We start from the raw sequence: 19,505 nt of genomic DNA, 5'->3' as shown, positions 1-19,505 counted from the left end.
AAGAGCGAGTGAAAGCTGTTGAAGTGTAAGGGGCTACACGGGGCACTCCTGCTACTTGGTGACACTTTCCTCTGATGTTTACTTTCATGTGGATAAAAGGGATAGGGCTTCACACAGTCCCTTCTGTGACCGCCCAGGAGAAGGGAGCAAAGAAGTAATCAGCAACAGGTCCCTTCCCAAAACAGAATGAGGCCCTCTGGATTCTCATAGCCTCAGGAAGAACTAGACATGAGGAGGAGTGTGGGCAGGGTATCCAAGGCTGTGAGGCTCTTACCAGGAATCCTGTACTGGGTGGTCAGCTGTCACTGCAGACCCCTGTGTTTTCCAGCTGTTGCACAGCTGGTCCCTAGCTAGCCTCCACCTCTCAGACTTCTTGCTCCATCAGATGCTCCATTGTGTTGGACATAATTATCAGGGGACTAACAGCTCTTAGGCTGGGTAGTAGAAGTGGAAGACTCCCATAGGCAGGGAACCAGACCTAAGGGTGGGTACAGGTTTGCAAGAGGCAGCTCTCAACTTTTGTGTGCTTCCCTGGTGAGCTGGCTTGCAGTGCCCTCAGTGCATGTACTGTATTTGTCTGGGGCACATGTACACACTCTCCTCTGTGAGGAGAGACAATAGGGGTGGAGATACTGGGGCAACACAGGAATGCCAAAGTACCAGAAGGTAGTGATGTGTTCTAGCCCTCACAGGTTTTTTTTTTCTTAATTAAAAAAACACAATTTTTGTCCAGGCGCGGTGGCTCACGCCTATAATCCCAGCACTTTGGAAGGCCGAGGCGGGCAGATCACGAGGTCAGGAGATCGAGACCATCCTAACACGGTGAAACTCCGTCTCTACTAAAAATACAAAAAATTAGCTGGGCATGGTGGCGGGCGCCTGTAGTCCCAGCTACTCAGGAGGCTGAGGCAGAGGAATGGTGTAAACCCGGGAGGCGGAGCTTGCAGTGAGCCGAGATCGCGTCACTGCCCTCCAGCCTGGGCAACAGAGTGAGACTCGGTCTCAAAAAAAAAAAAAAACCAATTTTTAAAGAAATGTTATCTTACTATGTTGCCCAGGCTAGAGTGCAGTGGCTCTTCACAGGCCTGATCGTACAGCACTTAGAGCCTTTAACTCCTGGGCTCAAGTGATCCTCCTTCAGCCTCTCGAGTAGCTGGGACTCCAGGCTTATGCCACCACACCTGGCTCTCACATAGGTTTTTAAACTTGGCTGGAAAGAGAAAAGGACCTAAGAGTTGTAGAATTGCCTGCCCCATCCCTCCCCCCAACCTCTCCCGGCTTGTAGCCCAGCTAAACAGGAAACCAGGCTTGGGTCCTTGCCAGAGCCCAGGCTGGGGCAGGAAGCTCAGGAAACAAGTAAGACCCTCCTCAGCATAGAAGAAGGCTGCTCAGAAATCCGTGGGAAGCAAAAATAAACCCAGCCCTTGCTGAACTCTCTCCCAGAGGAGGAAAAGATCACAGTTGCTTCTACTCCCTAGTATGAGTCAAGCATAGCCCTAGGAAGATTCAGAGAGCAGATGCAGGAGCTTCATGAAGTGAGATACTGCTGTCCCAGTGAGAACACACTCAGTAAGGACCCTCCCCTCAGAGAAGCACAGGGCTTAGTGAAGCAGGGTGGGATACACGTGGTCTGAAGACACTCCAGGGCTATCTTGAGCTGATAAGGAAGGAAATGATGGTACAGGATAAGAGCAGTGGTGGAAGAAGCAGACCTAAAGGAGAGAGGGCCCGAAACCAGGTGATACTTGTGGGGTATGAAGGCAGAGAATTAACAGGGTTCTTTGCTGTACAAATGTGAAGGAAATTCCTGATGGAATAATGAATCAAGGCAATGACAGTCAAGAGCTGTAAAAACATTAGGTGAAAGGCTGAAGGGGGCTTTTATTTTTTATTTTTATTTTTGAGACAGGGTCTCGCTCTGTTACCTAGGCTGGAGTACAGTGGCACGATCATGGCTCACTGCAGCCTCGACCTCCTGGGCTCAAGCAATCCTCCTGCCTCCCAAGTAGCTAGGACTACAGGTGCATGCCACAATGCCTAATTTTTGTATTATTTTTGTATGGGGATGGGGGTCTCACTATGTTGCCCAGACTGGTTTCGAACTCCTGGCCTCAAGTGATCCTCCTGCCTTGGCCACCCAAAGTGCTGAATTACAGGCCACTATGCCTAGCCAACTTTTATAGTGGAGAGATCAGGCTAACTACACCACGAATCAATGTGAACACTACAAAAAACAGGATAAACATATGTCATGTGCTTCCTGGTATGAAATACGTACACATCACACCTCAAAAGGTAAACTGTGGCATACACATCACACCTCAGAAGGATTCTTTACAAAAAGTTGAATTTAAGTCTGATCAAACCTTGAAATCTAACTACCAATTTGCAAAAATACAGGAGGCAGAATAGGATAAAAAAAATCACAAGGATGCAGTCAACAAAATCCAGAATGTGGGAAACTCTACAGGACAAAGGACTGAACTTTTTGTTGGTTTTTGTTTTTGTGTTTTAACAAATAAATTGCAAGAAAAGAAAAAGTGGTGGGAGAAACTACAGATTAAAAGAGACATATCAGGCCAGGCATGGTGGCTCACGCCTGTAATCCCAGCACTTTGGGAGGCTGCGGCAGGTGGATCACCTGAGGTCAGGAGTTCGAGACCAGCCTGGAAAACATGGCAAAACTCTGTCTCTACTGAAAATATGAAAATTAGGCAGGCATGATGGCACGTGCCTGTAATCCCAGCTACTCAGGAGGCTGAGGCAGGAGAATTGCTTGAACCCGGAAGGCAAAGGTTGTAGTAGGCCGAGATCACGCCACTGCACGCCAGCCTGGGTGACAGAGCGAGACTCCATCTCAAAAAAAAAAAAAAAAAAAAAAGAGACATGTCAACCAAATGCAATGTGTGAGCCAGATTCAAACCAACCAACCGATTTTTATGATGTTAAGGAATTAAAGGATTTTTAGGGGGTGATAATGGTATTTATGTTAAAAATAGTAATGGTGTGATAATGGTAGTTATGTAGAAAATTATCATTTTTAGAGATGGTATAATGTTATAGATGATTATTCACCCATACCCCACCTACTGGATTATCTTGAATGTTAAATTATTAAATTTAATTCAAATATTCAAACATTAAATAGATATTCAAATATTAAATTATTCAAGATAATCCAGTAGGTGGGGTATGGGTGAAATAAGATTAGCCTTGTGTTGACAGCTGTTGAAGTTGGGTGACAAGTACTAGGGGGTATGTGTTTGAAAATTTCCAGGGCAAACCATTTAAAAATGTGAAGGAAGTGAGCAATCTGGATCTGCCTCCTCTAGCCCACTGACATTGGGGAGAATAATAGCAATGTTGACTTTTTCATATGTTTCGTGAGCCCTGAAAATTGACCTTTGGGAACCGAAACAGCAGTAGGACACCCTCCACTATCACCAATGGTGGGGATCTCCAGGAAGGCCCACTCTGCTAACAGACTCAGCCGCCCTCTGCAGGTCCTCCAGTCCAGCTCCACTCAATGGGAATCTCTTCCAGAGATCAGTGAAAGCACAGAGCAGGTCCTTCTCCAGCCTGGCCTCACCACAGCCCTGTCAAGGAGGCCAAAGACTCTTCTCATTTGGTGATGAGAAGAATAACCCATCTCCTCACTCTCTCCCACAAAAGTTCCCTTGGGAATCACGGACAGAAAAAGGAAATCAGCAACCCTTTCATTATCATCAACCCTTAGACCAGAAATAATATAGTAATTTGCAGCTCATTTTCACATACATGATCTTATTTATTTTACAAATGCCTGAAAGAGGTTAGGAGGCTGGCCAAAGGTCATAACAAAAGTGGTAGTAGCTAGGATATACCCAGCCTACTTACCACTGCTGTGCACAGCTCCTGCCCTAAGGCCTGTGCCCCCCACTAGCTTATCCTAATTTCCCCACCCCCTCAAGCATACTCAAACCAGTTCCTCCTGTGGGAGCTTCCTGTGACTGTCTCTCTGCTGTATCAGAGCCAATGGCAAATGAAGGATGTGAAATATGAGATTCCATCAGTAAGTTGATAGGGAGGCTAACAGATGGTCAAATCTTGGTTCTGACTGGTTCCCTTTGGTACCAATGTTTGCTACATTAAATACCAACCCCCAACTTGGTCTCCCTCCCTGACTCCACATAATTCTCCCTCCCCTTCCCTAAACCACTAGCTACTACCACTTCCCCATATCATTATCCCCACTTGGCCTTTCACTGAGTCGTCTAGGCCAGAGGTGGATGCAGCAGGTCAGCTGAGAGCTGAGAGGACTTTCTGGAAGCTAAAATCCTCAGGGAACAGCTTTGGCATTCATAGGAGGCTCAGTGGAGGCCCCTTTCACCAGCTGCTGCAATTTGCATGCCAATGTGGCTACTGGCTTTCCCATCAGAGGCAAGTCTGCCCCCAGACAGAATGACCTATACATTTGGGTTTTGTGGTAAGGAGAAACATATGCCTGATACACTACGAACAGGACATCCAGGCTGGCACTCTTCCTTTCCTCCAAGATCCCCAGAGACTTTCTCCATTTCCAGGAGGATGTGTACAAGTCATATAATGTTGGAAGACTCAAGTAGGAGCTCTTCATCAGCAAAGCTAAGTTTTTTCCTCATTAAATATTAAAGCTTACAACTCCATTAATAGCTTCTCCAGCCCCCACAACAAAGCTGACGGCACAGTTATCAGCTCTGCTACCAATGGGAGAGGGGCTGGATTGGCCTTCTTATGTTATTCTATGTCCCTCACTTCTGAAAATGTACCTAATGCTGCAAAGGGAGAAGATGGGAAAAGGCCAATTTGTAAGGAACTCAGATTGCTAACTCAGCTAGGGACCCCTGCCCACTGGGGAGCCAGGAGCACGTCACTCCTTGTAAGAACAAAATCCTTCTCATCCTGTGGTCTGAGTTCAAACATCACTTTCTCATAGAAGCCTTACCTGACATCCACAATCTAATGTAAGAGAATAATTTATTATTCTCTCTTTTCCTACTGCATTTCTTGTCTTTTCTGTCACTTGTCATAGTTGGTAATTGTGTTTGTGCACTTTGTTTAGTATCTGTCTCTCCTACTGGATTGCCAGCTTATGAAGGTAGGTACCATGTTTGCTTTATTCATCATTTTACTTCCTATGTTTGGCTCAGTGTCTTGCATATAGCAGATGCTCAAAAGATGTTATTTGAATAATGAATGAATGTCCCATCCCTGTATTCCCCTGAATCTCCCTTAATTCCCCAACATGTAGCTTCCACTCTACTAATTCTCACCTACTCATCCTCCTCTAGGTCTTTGCTGTTCCCCTCCTTAGAATAACCTCCCAACCTCCTCCCGACTCTTACTCATCTTTAAAGGAGCCAGCTGTATTCTTCTGTAGTTCTGTTTCATAAGAGCAAGCATCTTCTTCACCAGTCTGTAAGTTCTAGAGGTAGAAGCTATCTGCCAAGGAGATCAAAGGGGAGTTGGGGTGACAAGACTCACGGCACATTAAAGTGGACACCCTAAACCAGAATATCATTTATATAAAGTTATGTGCTAGAGGTTATAGAGGCTTAGGGATTGGTTAAGAGCTCACTAGAATATTCAGGGAAAGCTCTCTGAAGAATGGGAGTTTATATTGCTCTCTGAAGAATGTGTACGAGTGAAATGGGCAGAAGAGAATGGTTAAGAGGAGAGGAGGCCTCATGGTGCCAATAGATGAAAGAAGGTGAAGGACATGGCTGGACTTACTAGAAAGAAAGTTGGCTTGAATGATAGCAAGTATGGCCAGCTTTGAGGGGTAAAAGCCTAGTGTAGATGCCTCAAAAGCCAGTGGAGAAGTTCAAGCTTGATGTAGAAGAACTCAATTGGGTTCCAAGTTGCGAAGGAGGGTCTAATCTAGGCCACGCCAACCTCCAGCTGGGTAATGGCTAAGCCTGTTTACCTTTCTGGGAGTCTGCTTGCAGATCTATAAAGTGGGCAAAATGATTTTCCTAATCTACTTAATGAGATGGTTCAGGTGCTTTGGAAACATTTTCACCTACCTTAAAAAGGAATTAAAGATAGGCTGGGTGCAGTGGCTCATGCCTGTAAACCCAGCAATTTGGGAGTCCGAGGCAAGAAGATCACTTGAAGTCAGGAGTTTAAGACCACCCTAGCCAACATGGTGAAACCATCTCTACTAAAAATACAAAAATTAGCTGGGTGTGGTGGTGCGCACCTGTACTCCCAGCTACTCGGAAGGCTGAGGCAGAAGAATTGCTTGAACCTGGGAGGCAGAGGCTGCAGTGAGCCAAGATTGTGCCACTGCACTCCAGCCTGGGCAACAGAGCGAGACTCTGTCTCAAAAACAAACAAACAAACAAACAAACAAACAAAAAAAGCGGGGCAGGGGGAATTAAAGATAGGGATAAGACACTGTACCCATAAACTTTACACAATGACAAGGTATTAGGGCCACAGGACAGGTAAATGGAGAGCTCACATCTCACTGAAGGATAGAAAGGGATGCACAAAGAAGATGGTGTTTTTGTGACAGTCCTTGATATATAGGAAACATTAGCAAACACCTATTCACAGAAAACTAGAAAAGTGCTGCTTGTGCTAAGTTCCACGGTGGATTCTTGGACACGTTTATAGTACACACACATAACAGAGCCATGTTTACTGCTAGAATATTATTCCTAGCACCTACTTTGGAAGGACTAGGACATTTGCACAGAGCAGTGTGTCTTCCTGGTGCCCTGGCCTCTGGCCCAGTTTAAGAACTGCTACCGTAGAGAATGTGAGGTAAGAACACATTCACATTCCCACCATGGTTCTGGTTCTCCCTGTGAAGCTACAGATAACATGAAGACTATCCTCCTTTTCTTGCCTAATCCCAGTCCTTTAGGTATTTGAAAACCTTAAAATGCTTTCTCTGAGACTGCTTATTCATAGGCCAAACAGCTCAGTTCTTCCAGCTATTCTCACATGACATGGTTTTGACTCCTTTCATTATTCTAGTCACCCAATCTCTTGAATGATGATATCAGTACAGAATGGAGGACTTCAGATGGTGATGACCAGTACAGAATAGGGCAGACTAGGATGATTACCTCCTAGGAACTGAATTCCATGCTTCTATTAATGTAGTCCAACAGCACATTAGCTTTGTTATATAGTGGACTTATATTAAGCTTTCTGTCCACTCAAGCACTAGCTCTCTTTAAAGGTCCCTACCTGCTCCAATCACACAGCCTCCCTAGATTCCTATTCAAATTCTGTCTTGCTGAATTCAGCCAGCTACCTTTCTGAGAATAAGAGTCACATTACACACATGTAGTGTAGTTTCTAATAAATGTGGAACCATCATCTCACTATCCTCAGTGTACTGTTACCTGTATTGGCAGTAAGCCTAGCTCAAGATGTGATTCCAGGTCCTTGCCTTGATTTTACACTGCTAAGGGAAAGGGCTACTCTGTTCCAGATATGTTCCGAGTTCAATATAACAATAGGTATGGCCATTAAATATGATCATGGAAGCTCAACTGACAATAATAGAAGTACAATATCAATATTATGGGTAGTGGCAGTCCCACAATAATCTACGCTGTGCAGATCACATGTACAGCTCTGTGTTCAGTTTCAGGGGTGAGAAACGTAAAAGTATCCACTTGGGCAATTAGGATGACTGGGCATTTGGAAGCCAGTGTCCCAGGAAATGGTAAAAGGAAAAAGCAGGCCTATTTAGCCTGGGTAAACAAAAGAGCGCTAAGGCTGTATAACCGATAATAGGGCCTTTCCTCGCCAGTAACTTCTGGCTTATGAGTCTCTTCTTGTAGCCTATTCCTTCTTGCTTCTTTGGTCAAGGGCTTATAATTTCATATTAAGTGTGGCCAACCACTCATATGAAATTCATGAGATCTTTTCCTGAATCTGCTTCTTTCCCCGAATCTGCTTCTTTCCCCCTCTTATCTGTTCAGCAGAGTCAAGGTTACTCCCTCTCACCTGGCCTATTTATTTCAAAAGGATTTTAAACTTTAATATTAATTCAATACTTCAGAAACCAATGCTGAAGATCAAGTAGAAAAAAAGTTTTCTTCATTTTTTTTTTTTTTTAAGACAGGGTCTTGCTTTGTTGCCTAGGCTAGAGTGTAATGGTGCAATTATAGCTCATTGCAGCCTCGAACTCCCGAGCTCAAGCCATCCTCCCACCTCAGCCTCCCTAATGGCTAGGACTACAGGCATGCATCATCATGCCTGGCTACTTTTTAATTTTTTGTAGAGACAGGGTCTCACTATGTTGCCCAGGCTGGTCTCGAATTCATGGCCTTAAGCAATCCTCCCGCCTTGGCCTCTCTAAGCACTGGGATTACAGGCATGAGCCACTGCACCTGGCCCCTTTATTCATTTCTTAAGGAGCCATATCATAAGACTTTAGCCCCTCAGTGAAACAGATTGCTTGGCTGGCTAACATCCCCAAGAGTTCCCCTTTCCTGTGTTCTTTGCCCAAGATAACTATGATGATTCAGGGCCGCTGGGATGGCAAGCAGAATACTAGAACTGTTGTTCCCCCTGCTGAAGACCATAGCAGACATGGAAAATCAACCAAACCATGTCAGTCTTTCATATGGAACCAGGACTCCGCCTTAGCATCCATCTTAACACAATGCTCAGGCAGCAATGACTGATCAAGGGGCACTGGCATGAAGGGTAATGCCTGTTTATCATCCATGCTTTATGTAGCCTGTGGAGTAGGAGGGTATAAAATTATTATGCAGGAATGCCTCTTGAGCTGTTGTGAACAGTGGGACCATTTATTGATACTGCAGAGGAAGTACTGAAACATCCCCTAATCGGGGAATCCACTTTTCACCTTAAATCTCAATTGAGATGGGATTGTTCCTGATAAAGGATTTGGATTATCTTTATCTTCTCTACTGCTTGGCAGAACATAAAAGCACAGAGCACAGCCCAAGGTAAAAATGAGAAATAGAACTAGGCCATGGTGGGAGCTAAGCTATGAGGACACAAAGGCATAAGAATGATATAATGGACTCTGGGGACTCACAGGGGAAGGGTGGGAGGAGGGTGAAGGATAAAAGACTACATGTTGGGTACATTGTACACTGCTTGGGTGACAGGTGCACCAAAATCTCAGAAATTACCACCAAAGAACTTATCCACGTAACCAAAAACCACCTGTTCCCCAAAAACTATTGAAAAAAAAAAACAACAACTCAGCCATGGGATAGCCACACTGGTTTAAAAGTAAAGTACTAGCTGGCTGCAGTGGCTCACACCTATAATCTTAGCACTTTGGGAGGACATGGCAGGTGGATCTCTTGAGCACAGGAATTTGAGACCAACCTGGGCAACATGGCGAAACCCCATCTCTACCAGAAAAAAACAAAAATTAGCTGGGCATGGTGGTGCGCACCTGTAGTCCTAGTTACTTGGGAGGCTGAGGTGGGAGGATCACCTGAGCTTGGGAAGGTCAAGGCTTTAGGAGACAGAGTGAAACTGTGTCTCAAAAAAAAAAAAAAGTAAAGTACTAAATGGCTAATGTGTACAATATATAAATTATATCTCAATAAAGCTGTCCAAAAAAAATAAGCATCAAACTAGCATTTGGTAGAGGGACGTAAGGGAAATAAAACTCCCTTAGAAATATTATGAGAAAAACAAGGCACTTGGTATTTGCCTGTGCACCTAACCAAAGTTCACCAAGGGCTTCCTACTGATAGCAGCAAGTTCAGACCCTGAAACAAATCAGCAACATCCCATTAGACACTAACTAGCATAGGGCAAAATGGTGTGGGTTATAAAAGACATTTAAAAGAACTAGGAAGACTGTAAATCTAGACTGGATCAGCACAGATACTGATTTCTAAGCTAAAGTTTTCCAAAGAGTATTTTCCATGAAACACATTGGTTCTGTAAGATGTTAACAGATGTAACATGAAAAAAGGTTCTATAGTTAAATAAGCTTGGGAAACATTGAATTAAAGTTGAAAAGGTTCCTTTACTGTAGGACATCTCAGAGCCTTTAAAATGTCAGTGGGCATTGTGATGGGATAGAGCATATAGTCTTTCCCAAAGAAATTTTTCTACGGAGTCTTTTTCCCCCATGAAGCATCCCAAAGGATCAATATTCCTAATAGACTACTATAGGAAATGCTGGTCTAAACCATGCATGGTGTGTGGCCAAGGGCTTCACCAATTCCTTCATAAGGACAAAATGGGAAATTAATATGGGAACTAGGTCAGGGGTGGTGGCTTACACCTGTAATCCCAGCACTTTGGGAGGCCAAGGTGAATAGATAGCTTGAGCTCAGGAGTTTGAGACCAGTCTAGGCAACATGGCGAAACCCCTTCTCTACAAAAAAATACAAAAAATTAGCTGGGCATGGTGGCGCGTGAATGTAGTCCCAGCTACTCAGGAGGCTGAGGCGGGAGGATCGCTTGAGCCTGGGAGGCGGAGGTTGCAGTTAGCCAAGATTAAGCCACTGCACTCTGGCCTCAGTGACAGAGACCCTGTCTCAAAAAAAAAAAAAAAAAATGGGGGGAACTATAATTTATACCTTGTACATAATTATGTTTAACTACATAGTGAAATATATGTGGTTCTCACTCCACAGTTTGCATGTAGTTAATTCAATAAATCTTTTTTTTTTTTTGAGACGGAGTCTTGCTCTGTCACCCAGGCTAGAGTGCAGCGGCACAATCTCAGCTCACTGCAACCTCCGCCTCCTGGGTTCAAGCAATTTTCTGCCTCAGCCTCCCGAGTAGCTGGGATTACAGGTGGCCACCACCATGCCCGGCTAATTTTTGTATTTTTAGTAGGGACGGGATTTCACCATCTTGGCCAGGCTGTTCTTGAACTCCCGACCTGGTTATCCACCCACCTCGGCCTCCCAAAGTGCTGGGATTGCAGGCGTGAGCCACCGCGCCTGGCCAATTCAATAAATCTTAAAATGCTCCTTCAGGTATTGTTCTCGATAGATGGGATGTACTCTGCTTATAACAGCCAAGAATCTGATGGCCAAATCAGGCAAAACCAGGCAAGGAGCCACAATCACTGGTCTTGTTTCTGCCTGGGTGTGGCCTCTTGTCATATGTTTAGACTTAGGGCTGGAATGGTCATTCAGAAGACACCATTCATAGCTGTATGTCCCCTCTTGCATGCACTCACATACCTCACCACCATCACAGAAACTTAAAATTGACCTTCAATAACCAAACCATCCGATCCTCAATTTGCTATCTCTGAATAACAATAATAACAACAAATACAAGTACAGATTTACTTGAACTCTCTCCTGAGAATGTAAAGCCTAGGAGGAAACTCCTGCGGGCGTGTGTCTACCCTCTCTCCCAGGCCAGACGCTACAGGCCTCTTTCCTAGATGACTTCCCTACTCCAGAGTCCCTCCCTGCAGCCAGAAGTTGATTTGGCTGTCCCACAGTGAGGCCTGTGGATCATGTGCCAATTTCTAAACTCCAGAGCAGACTCAAATCCAGAGTTGGTTCCCCTCCTTCCTTCCTTCCTTTCTCCTGCCCAGAAAGCCAGATTCCCATCAGAGCCTCCTTAAGAAACAATGACTTGGGACCCTGCTGAGCCACACCTCTTGCTTCCTTCAACCAGCACCTATGGTTATCTGCCTCAGCCCAATTCTCCCCTTCTCACATGCTCTGGAGCTCCCTGAACCAGTTCTTCCAGGTCTCTAGGAAAGCACGAAGCAGCTAAGCCCAAGAAGCTAAATTTCCCATGTTCCCTTTCCAGACACGAGGCTCCACCTGCCTTTTTAAGGAGGTGAGAGGGTCCCTGAGACTAATCAGGTTTGAGTGAAGAAGGCTGTTTTCCATTTCTGCTCACTCTGGGCTATATAGGCAGTCAAGGGCAGCAGGCAGCTGGGGCTGGGAATGACTCAGCCTGAACCCCAGCTACCACAGAAGCACCTACCCACAGAGGCCACACTGGGACCTCTGAGAAGCCAAGTGACCTCTGAGTGATCTCACCCCAGAATTCTGCTCCTTTGGTACACCTTGCCTGGAAGAAACGCTTGGGCTCTGCTTCCACCCAACTGCAGCTTTTCAGGCTGGTCTCAGAAAAGGAAAGTATGTGTCCTTTTCCATTTTGACATCTTGCAGTGATGTAGTAATACATATATCCATTCCAGAAGGAATCAGTGAAAGAGCCCAGCTCAATCAGTCAGAAAAAAACCCATCGATTTGACTAGAATGATGGTAAAAGGCAAAGCCAGAAGCTGCAACATAAAGCACTTAGACAACAAAGGATTTTATTTTTTCTTCATCAAAGTGCTACTGGAAAGAAAATAACAACAACAAAACCCACTATGGCTCCTTGCTGCTACCAATTCCCTTGAATTCATCAAAGCAGGTTGCAGGGGAGAAGTATTCACTGGCAGATGAGCATGTTTCTCAGCAGCCCTTTTGAGGCAGAGTGGGGACAAGTGCCACTCTGACCTTTGGTTTTCTAGGACTTCTGGGTTCCTCATAACCCCAAGAATGTAGCTTCAGCAGTAGAGCAAAGGAAAACAGCAGCCTTCTCTGTTATAAGAAGTCCCTGAGACCAAAAGGTACATGGGCTTCTGAGTTTCCCGAGGTGATGATGGTCTCTTCCTCCATCCAGGTGTCCATGCCACAAACTTGAGAGTCATCCTTAACTCTCTACCTCTCCATTCCACCTCCCAACAGATATCATATCCTGCCTATTCCACCTTATTAGTATCTGTGTATCTGTCCTATCGTGTTTCTCTGCTTCTGTAGGCCTTCATTATCTCCTAGTAGAATTATTACACCCAGGTCTGTATTCATTTTCCAACTTCCAATCTCATCTTCTCCAATCTCTCATCCACCACTAACCTAAACTCAGATTTGATCATGTTATTCCCTTAATTATAACTCTTCATTTATTCCAAATGCACTCCTTTGTTTCTTCTTCCATGCCCTTTCTTGGCTTAGCCTCATTTTGTCAGTTTGCCAAGCTTCTAGTACTCTTCCTATGGCCAGTTCCTAGGGCCTCTGTGAAGCCTTCCCTGACCACTCGATGAGAGCCCTTCCTGCTTTCATTTGGCGCTCCTGGGCCTGGTTCTTCTCTTGCAGTGCTCACTATTCTATAGTGCCTCAATCTGAGTTCTAGACTGTGCATCTCCCTGGAGCAAAATTCTGTGCTATTGAGCCCAGAACAACATCTAGCAGAGAATAGGTTCTTACTTGGTGTTTGTTTGATGAGGAGATGAGTAGTAAGGAGCTGCAGGCTTGAACAAACCTGATCCTCAGTTTGTAATATAGGGCAGGAAAGAAGGGTGCCTCTGCCCAGGAGCCTGAGAAATACTGCTGGGTCATGAGCCACATGGATCCACTAGGAGAATCCACCCTTAAATTGAAAAGTCATCTGACCACAAGGAGGCAACTTAAGGCGCCCAGAACATAGAATATATATAGGTCAGTTTTCCACAGTGGCTACTTGCTATCTTTATAATGTTCTCTCCACCACTTTCAGGAGCCACTGTGGCCTACCCACTGAATTAATGTCCTGTCCTGACCATCCCCATCCATCCCTGAGTGTCAGGAAGCAGTAGGAGTCTGAAACTCCTTCCCAAGCTCGTGTAGTCAAAGAGTCAGAATCTCAGCATTCCTCACTCTCTCCCAAAGGAGGGTGTCACTCTTTCTCATGACACTTCATTGATCTCTACTCTTTTTGACATATATCTAAAAACCTTCCTATAGCCATCTGAGCCCATCCTTCTCTTGGCCACCCACTGGAGAGATCTTACTTGTCCCTGTATCCTTAAAGTACCTGATCTGAGTAGATGCTCGTGAACTAAACAAATGAGTTAACCGATAACCTGGTTTCAGTGAGGCTAGAGTAACAGTTCTTTCAGCTGTGCAGAGACCCTATCTGGTGCTATTTGCCATTCTTTAAGTCTCTTTGGTCCCTGAGAGCACAGGAGGCAGGGTGTTGCCTGACACAATTAAGTGCTTAAAAGCTCCATTTGTTCTTACAACAAATCTCTTCCTCTCCAATTGCAGCCGAAGAGAAGACATAGACTGTGCGGCTGCACCAACAAGCTGAGCAGACAGACAATAGGGCCAGAGAGCCTATCCCTGTTGCTCATACAAACAATATACCAAACTCAACCCAACTGATCAACAGAGAGCCTTGGGCTGCTGGGAACTTCTCTAAATCAGTGAGGTGTATGGCTCAGACACAGAGCTGACACACAAAATGTGCCTATCCCTGGCAGTTTCTTTGGGAGAATCTGTGCTCAGAAACACTCAGGATTGTCTGAAAGATAGATACAGCAGGAATGGAGTCCGGTGGATAGGTCTCTAAGAGGAGCTCTCACTCCTTTCATAAGAAGACAGGAGGCCGAGTGCGGCAGCTCACGCCTGTAATCCCAGCACTTTGGGAGGCCAAAGCGGGCAGATCATGAGGTCAAGAGATCAATACCATCCTGGCCAACATGGTGAAACCCTGTCTCTACTAAAAATACAAAAATTAGCTGGGCGTGGTGGTGTGCGCCTGTAGTCCCAGCTATTCAGGAGGCTGAGACAGGAGAATCACTTGAACCCTGGAGGCAGAGGTTGCAGTAAGCAGAGATCACGCCACTGCACTCCAGCCTGGGCAACAGAGCGAGACTCCGTCTCAAAAGAGAAAAAAAAAAAAGGAGACAGGAAGAGACCCTGGGGAGCTCTCAGAGATAGACCGGGCCTGGTTCAGCTGCTGAGTTGCAACAAGGCCAATTAAATAATTGGTGTGATGGGGAAAGGAGGGAAGCCACTCCTTTCAGGCAAACTCCCACCAGAGACAGGAGGCTCCATGCAGCTGTGACAACAGCAGCAGCAATAACAGGGCAGGGATCTCCTCCTCTTCCTCCCACTAGCTGAGATCTAATGCTTAAATTAGCACCTTGGAAACACCCAGATCTGCTGGCTGCCTTCTCTCTCAGTTCTGCCACGCCCCCAGGCCTTCTTTTCAAGCCTGAGTTTCTCTTTCAATTAAATAATTAAAAAAATAAAGATGTGCTCCCCCTAGAGTTTATCTTTCCAAGTAGGCAATGGCCTCTGGATTCTTCCCATCACTATGGGATGGGGAGAGTTATTTGATGATGGCGCCCATGTGACAAGCCTCTATCCATACAGCTTGGTCCAGAAAGGGGCAATGATGATGACACCAGCATTGCCTGGCTCCCTTGGGGCTTAATGAGTCAGCCCCTCCTCTGCCCTCAGTGGAGGATCACACTAAGAGAGTGAGCAAGAGAAACAAACTTTGACAAACTGTGGGCTCAAGAGCAGGGTCACATCTGTGTCTGTGTTGCTAACTACTCTATCCCTAATACTCAGTTTAATATTTGGGACAGAGCAGATGCTCAATAATTATTTGGTAAATCAATTGCTGAATCAATGATATCAGGTCTCTGTGGTATTCTTTAGAAGGGAGAATGAGGAGCTATTGTTTAAACTTTAAAGAGATAGTTTGTCTTCATCTCATAAATGAAAAAACAATCTAGGAAGGAGGAGAGACTTCCTAGAGGTCTCAATAAATGGCAAAAAAATGAAATAGGTCATAGCTAAGTCTGAGCCTGGGACCCTGGTTTTTATGGCCTATCCAAATACCCTTAAAGAGCCATTTTGCCCTCTTTTTTGCCCTTTACCTCTATGATATGCTATCTTGATTTTTTTTTTTTTTTTTTTTCTGAGACAGAGTCTTGCTCTGTTGCCCAGGCTGGAATGTAGTAGTAGGCACATGGCTCACTGCAGCCTCAACCTCCTGGGCTCAAGCAATCCTCCTGCCTCGGCCTCCTGAGTAGCTGGTACTACAGGCATGCAGCACCATGCTGAGCTAATTTTAAATATTTTTGTAGAGATGGAGTCTCACTGTGTTTCCCAGGCTGGACTATCTTAATTCTTTATGCCCCAAAATGAAGACTCCTGAAGAAACATCACACAAGATTCTGCTGGTCTCAGCAATACACAGGGTATTTAAAGGGTTTTGAGGTGCCTCTGGAATACAACCTGGGGACAGAGGTCAGGAAGCGGGGCAATGTCTATGACCCTCAAATGAGGATGACTATATTGCTATTTCCGTAAGGCCCTCACTCAACCTCAATAAGGTATTCTCAGGCCGGGCATAGCAGCTCACTCTTGTAATCCTAGCATTTTGGGAGGCCGAGGCGGGCAGACCACTTGAGGTCAGGCATTCAGGACCAGCCTGGCCAACATGGCGAAACCCTGTCTCTACTAAAAATACAAAAATTAGCCACGCGTGGTGGCAGGGGCCTATAATCCCAGCTACTTGGGAGGCTGAGGTAGGAGAATCGCTTGAATCCAGGAGGTGGAGGTTGCAGTGGGCCAAGATCGTGCCACTGCACTCTAGCCTGGGTGACAGAGAGGGACGCTGTCTCAAAAAAAAAAAAAAAAAGTATTCTCTTGCAGACAAGGGTGACTTTAGCAGTTAAAAATGTCCGAAGGCAGTCAGAGCTTTTCTAAGTGCCTCCTTGCCACAGATACTTCTCCAACTCTAGGGCCACACAGACCGGAAGCAGCTCAAGAGTTCTCTACCCAGCCAAACCACTATTCAGAATTTCAGGCAATAACAGAAGCACCAAGGACAACTGAGACAGCCTGGTGGCTCTATTTCTTCTCCCCTTTCCTTGAACAGCTATTTCCTCCCTTTTTGGGAACCCCAGATGGGAGACAAGAAACAACTCATTGCTTCCTGTTCCTGACACACTTGAACCTCCTCTTCCTTCATCCACCCTCTATTTTGATTCTTGATTAGATGCTTAGAACTGGAAGGGCAATCTAGTTTGACAAGCCAGGTTAGCTAGAAAGAGAACTCAAAAAGGAAAATTATCTTCAGCCAGCCCAAAGTCCTTCTTTAAGTTCATGGGATGGACTTCTCTCCAGGATTATCTGGCTCCCAAATAATCCAATGATGGCATGAGGCTAGGAAAAAGTCCTGTAACACCTCTCTCTGGTTTAATATTGTATGCTTCTGTAAAATTTCTTTGTTTTGGCTCTTAGAACTGTCTAAGTAGTCATGAAAGGGGGAAAAAGCCTTTTGTCTCCTGCTAAGTGGCCACTAATGATTCTCTCTACCATCCCCCAAAAGGTGTGACAAAAAGGTGGTGATAGGTCCCTGCCAAGGCCCATCTTGGCTGCTGTAATGGGTAGGTTACTCGCCCAGGAAGCTACAAAGCACATCTGTCAGCCAGGGGGTTATAGGCCTAAGGGTAGACCTGTTTCTGGCCACCCTGCCTAACACAGAAGCAGAACTTCAGAACTTGGAGAACTCAGCTCTGCTCCAGCCAGCACAGCTCAGAGAAATGGGGCATCCACACTTTCGGGTTTGTAGCCCACCTTGCCTCCTTCCAATTCCAGCTCAGGCTCCAGGGGGATAAAGCGAACACAGCCTAGACATTCCCTCTCTTCCCCGCTCGCTATACGAGCTGGCTAGGCCTCCACGTCTCCCACCCGGTTGCCTGACAGACAAGTGAGGTCAGGTAGCCCCCTGGGCGGTGGCCAGCAAGCATGGTCTCCCTTACGCCTAGCCTCGGTGCACCCGAGTTGCCCTCCCCCTTCCATTCCCTCCGCGCCAGCAGCGATGACATCATTCCTCCCTGACTCCGGGACCGCGGACAGGCGGCAGGATCCGCGCCCAGCAAGGACTTCAGGCACGTAGGCCTAAGATGATGGGGGCTCTTCCCAACCAGTGGGCACAGGCAGCTCCAGCGCGACCCCACTTCCTCTCCCGTCGGTTCCCAAGCACTCTCATCTGCACCCCGATTCCCCATCTGGTCGCCGCTCTCCTTCCCGGTTTAGATGCCCCCAGCCTGGTCTGCCTGCGCTCCCCACCGGAGAACGGAATTCCCAGGTTCTGCACCAACCACCTTCCCCCACTGGGTCCCTCGCCCCGGCCCGGCGTTCCTGTCGGTATATCCAGCGGACGGGCGGGCAGGCCCCTCCTCTTCTAAAAGCTGATTCTCAATCTCTCTTAGCCTGACGGCTCCCCCGCCCTAAGCATCACAGGCCTCTAGGACTAAACGCCTCCCCACCTCCCATCCCAGCCCCCTGGGCCTGCCGCCGGCGGTGCCCCATGGCAGTTCCCTCGCCAGTCCCGGCTATGGGCCTCCACTAGCGGTGTGCACCTTTGTGCCCCCTCCGTTCCATCCGACGGTGCTCTGCTTCCACCAACGGTGCCCTCCGCCCTTACAGGTCCCTTTGCTCTCATCCAGCATATTCTCCCACGGTTTTCTTGTCCTGCAAGTCCCCGTCCCCCGGCAATACGTTTTCAGGGATCTCTTTGCCCCATCCGATGGCGCCCCTCCGCACGATCCCCCCGGCCTGATTCCCTCCCTCCCCCTCAAGCGACGCCCCCTCCCGGCCTTGGCCTGCCCGCCGCCCGCCCCCTCACCAGCGGCTGCATCTCCGAGTGCGCGGTGGGCACCTGGAACCGGTCGATCTCCTCCATCATGGTGCCGGCGGGCGAGCGGGCCAGGGGCCGGGCGCGGCCGGGGACGCCGACGGGACCGCGCGGGGCGGCGGCCCCAGGAGCCCGGCGGGTGGTGCAGACTAGGCCTACCCGGACCAGTCGGGCGGGCAGGGGCCGGGCGGATGCAGGGGTGGGCGGGGGCGAGAGGTTCGCAGACTGGCTGAGGCCGGCGTGACTCCGTGGACTTGCCTAGCACTACCGCGGCTGTGGCCAGGCCGAGCCGCAGGTCTTGCCTCGCCTCCTACTCCGCCGCCGCCTCCTGTCAGCAGCTCAGCCACTGCGGTGACTCGGCAACTCCACTTCCGGGTCCGGGACACCGCCCGGATCTTGCATTATTCATGAGGAGGCGGTGCCTGGGGACCCCAGCCCCACCCACATGCGGGAGTTCCGAATGCGCGCGGCCGCCCGGCTGTGATTCCTGAGGGGGTGGGGCTTAGTGGAGACTCGCTCGCCACGCGCCCAACCCCGCCTCCTTTCCGGGCCGGCTGGGCGCGCCAGAAGCGCCTGCGCCTTGGCTGCTGGTCGGTTGCTGGGTAACCGCGTCAGGGAGTTGGATTCTATCTTGCAAGGGCACGGGGACCCACAACGACGGCTGTCCCTAAAGAACCGTTGCGACTGGTAACTGAAGTGGAAGAGAGTCCAGATTTCTTGTGTGTGGTCAAGGAGACGGACAAACTTTTTGTCTTCAGACGAGGGAGCGTTTTGTAGGCTCTCCAAAGGGTTGAGATGCTTCCTGCTTCTGCGAAGGCTCCCCATAAACAGCCTCATAAGCAGGTAACGCACGCACACCTTACTTCTGATGACCTCTGACCTTCGTCGTCGCCAGTGACCACTAATCATACCTCTCCTACTGATCCTTGATCTTTTCTCTGTTGACCCCAGCCTTCTCACCCCTGTGACCTCTGGCAAGTGCTCCCACTGACCTCTGACTCTGTCCTACTCTTTCCCACTAATCCCGACCTCCTCTCCCATACTACCCCAACCCACCGTTTCTTACCTCT

General features: G+C 47.5%; 2 protein-coding genes across 22 annotated transcripts in view; one reads left to right on the top strand and one right to left on the bottom strand.

The window, feature by feature from the left end:
* FAM219A (family with sequence similarity 219 member A) overlaps positions 1-18,832 on the bottom strand; it is a 60,611-nt gene extending 41,779 nt beyond the window's left edge. For 2 of the 13 annotated variants that reach the window (XM_024252206.3, XM_063713971.1), the window contains exon 1: positions 18,427-18,832. In XM_024252206.3, coding sequence (XP_024107974.2) covers positions 18,427-18,486 — 60 coding nt within the window. In that variant the 5' untranslated portion in view covers positions 18,487-18,832. The remainder of the gene's footprint in view (positions 1-18,426) is intronic. The other 11 variants (XM_024252205.3, XM_024252208.3, XM_024252207.3 and 8 more) reach the window with 9 other exon arrangements.
* Positions 18,833-18,987: 155 nt separating this feature from the next.
* The window catches only part of DNAI1 (dynein axonemal intermediate chain 1), a 60,089-nt gene continuing 59,571 nt past the window's right edge, over positions 18,988-19,505 (top strand). For 3 of the 9 annotated variants that reach the window (XM_054521013.2, XM_024252203.3, XM_054521011.2), the window contains exon 1: positions 18,988-19,278. In XM_054521013.2, coding sequence (XP_054376988.2) covers positions 19,231-19,278 — 48 coding nt within the window. In that variant the 5' untranslated portion in view covers positions 18,988-19,230. The remainder of the gene's footprint in view (positions 19,279-19,505) is intronic. The other 6 variants (XR_008510081.2, XM_054521009.2, XM_063713962.1 and 3 more) reach the window with 4 other exon arrangements.

The sequence above is a fragment of the Pongo abelii genome, chromosome 13 (assembly GCF_028885655.2).
Source record: "Pongo abelii isolate AG06213 chromosome 13, NHGRI_mPonAbe1-v2.0_pri, whole genome shotgun sequence".
Taxonomy (NCBI): Eukaryota; Metazoa; Chordata; class Mammalia; order Primates; family Hominidae; genus Pongo; species Pongo abelii.
This window is presented reverse-complemented; position numbering and strand designations above follow the sequence as displayed.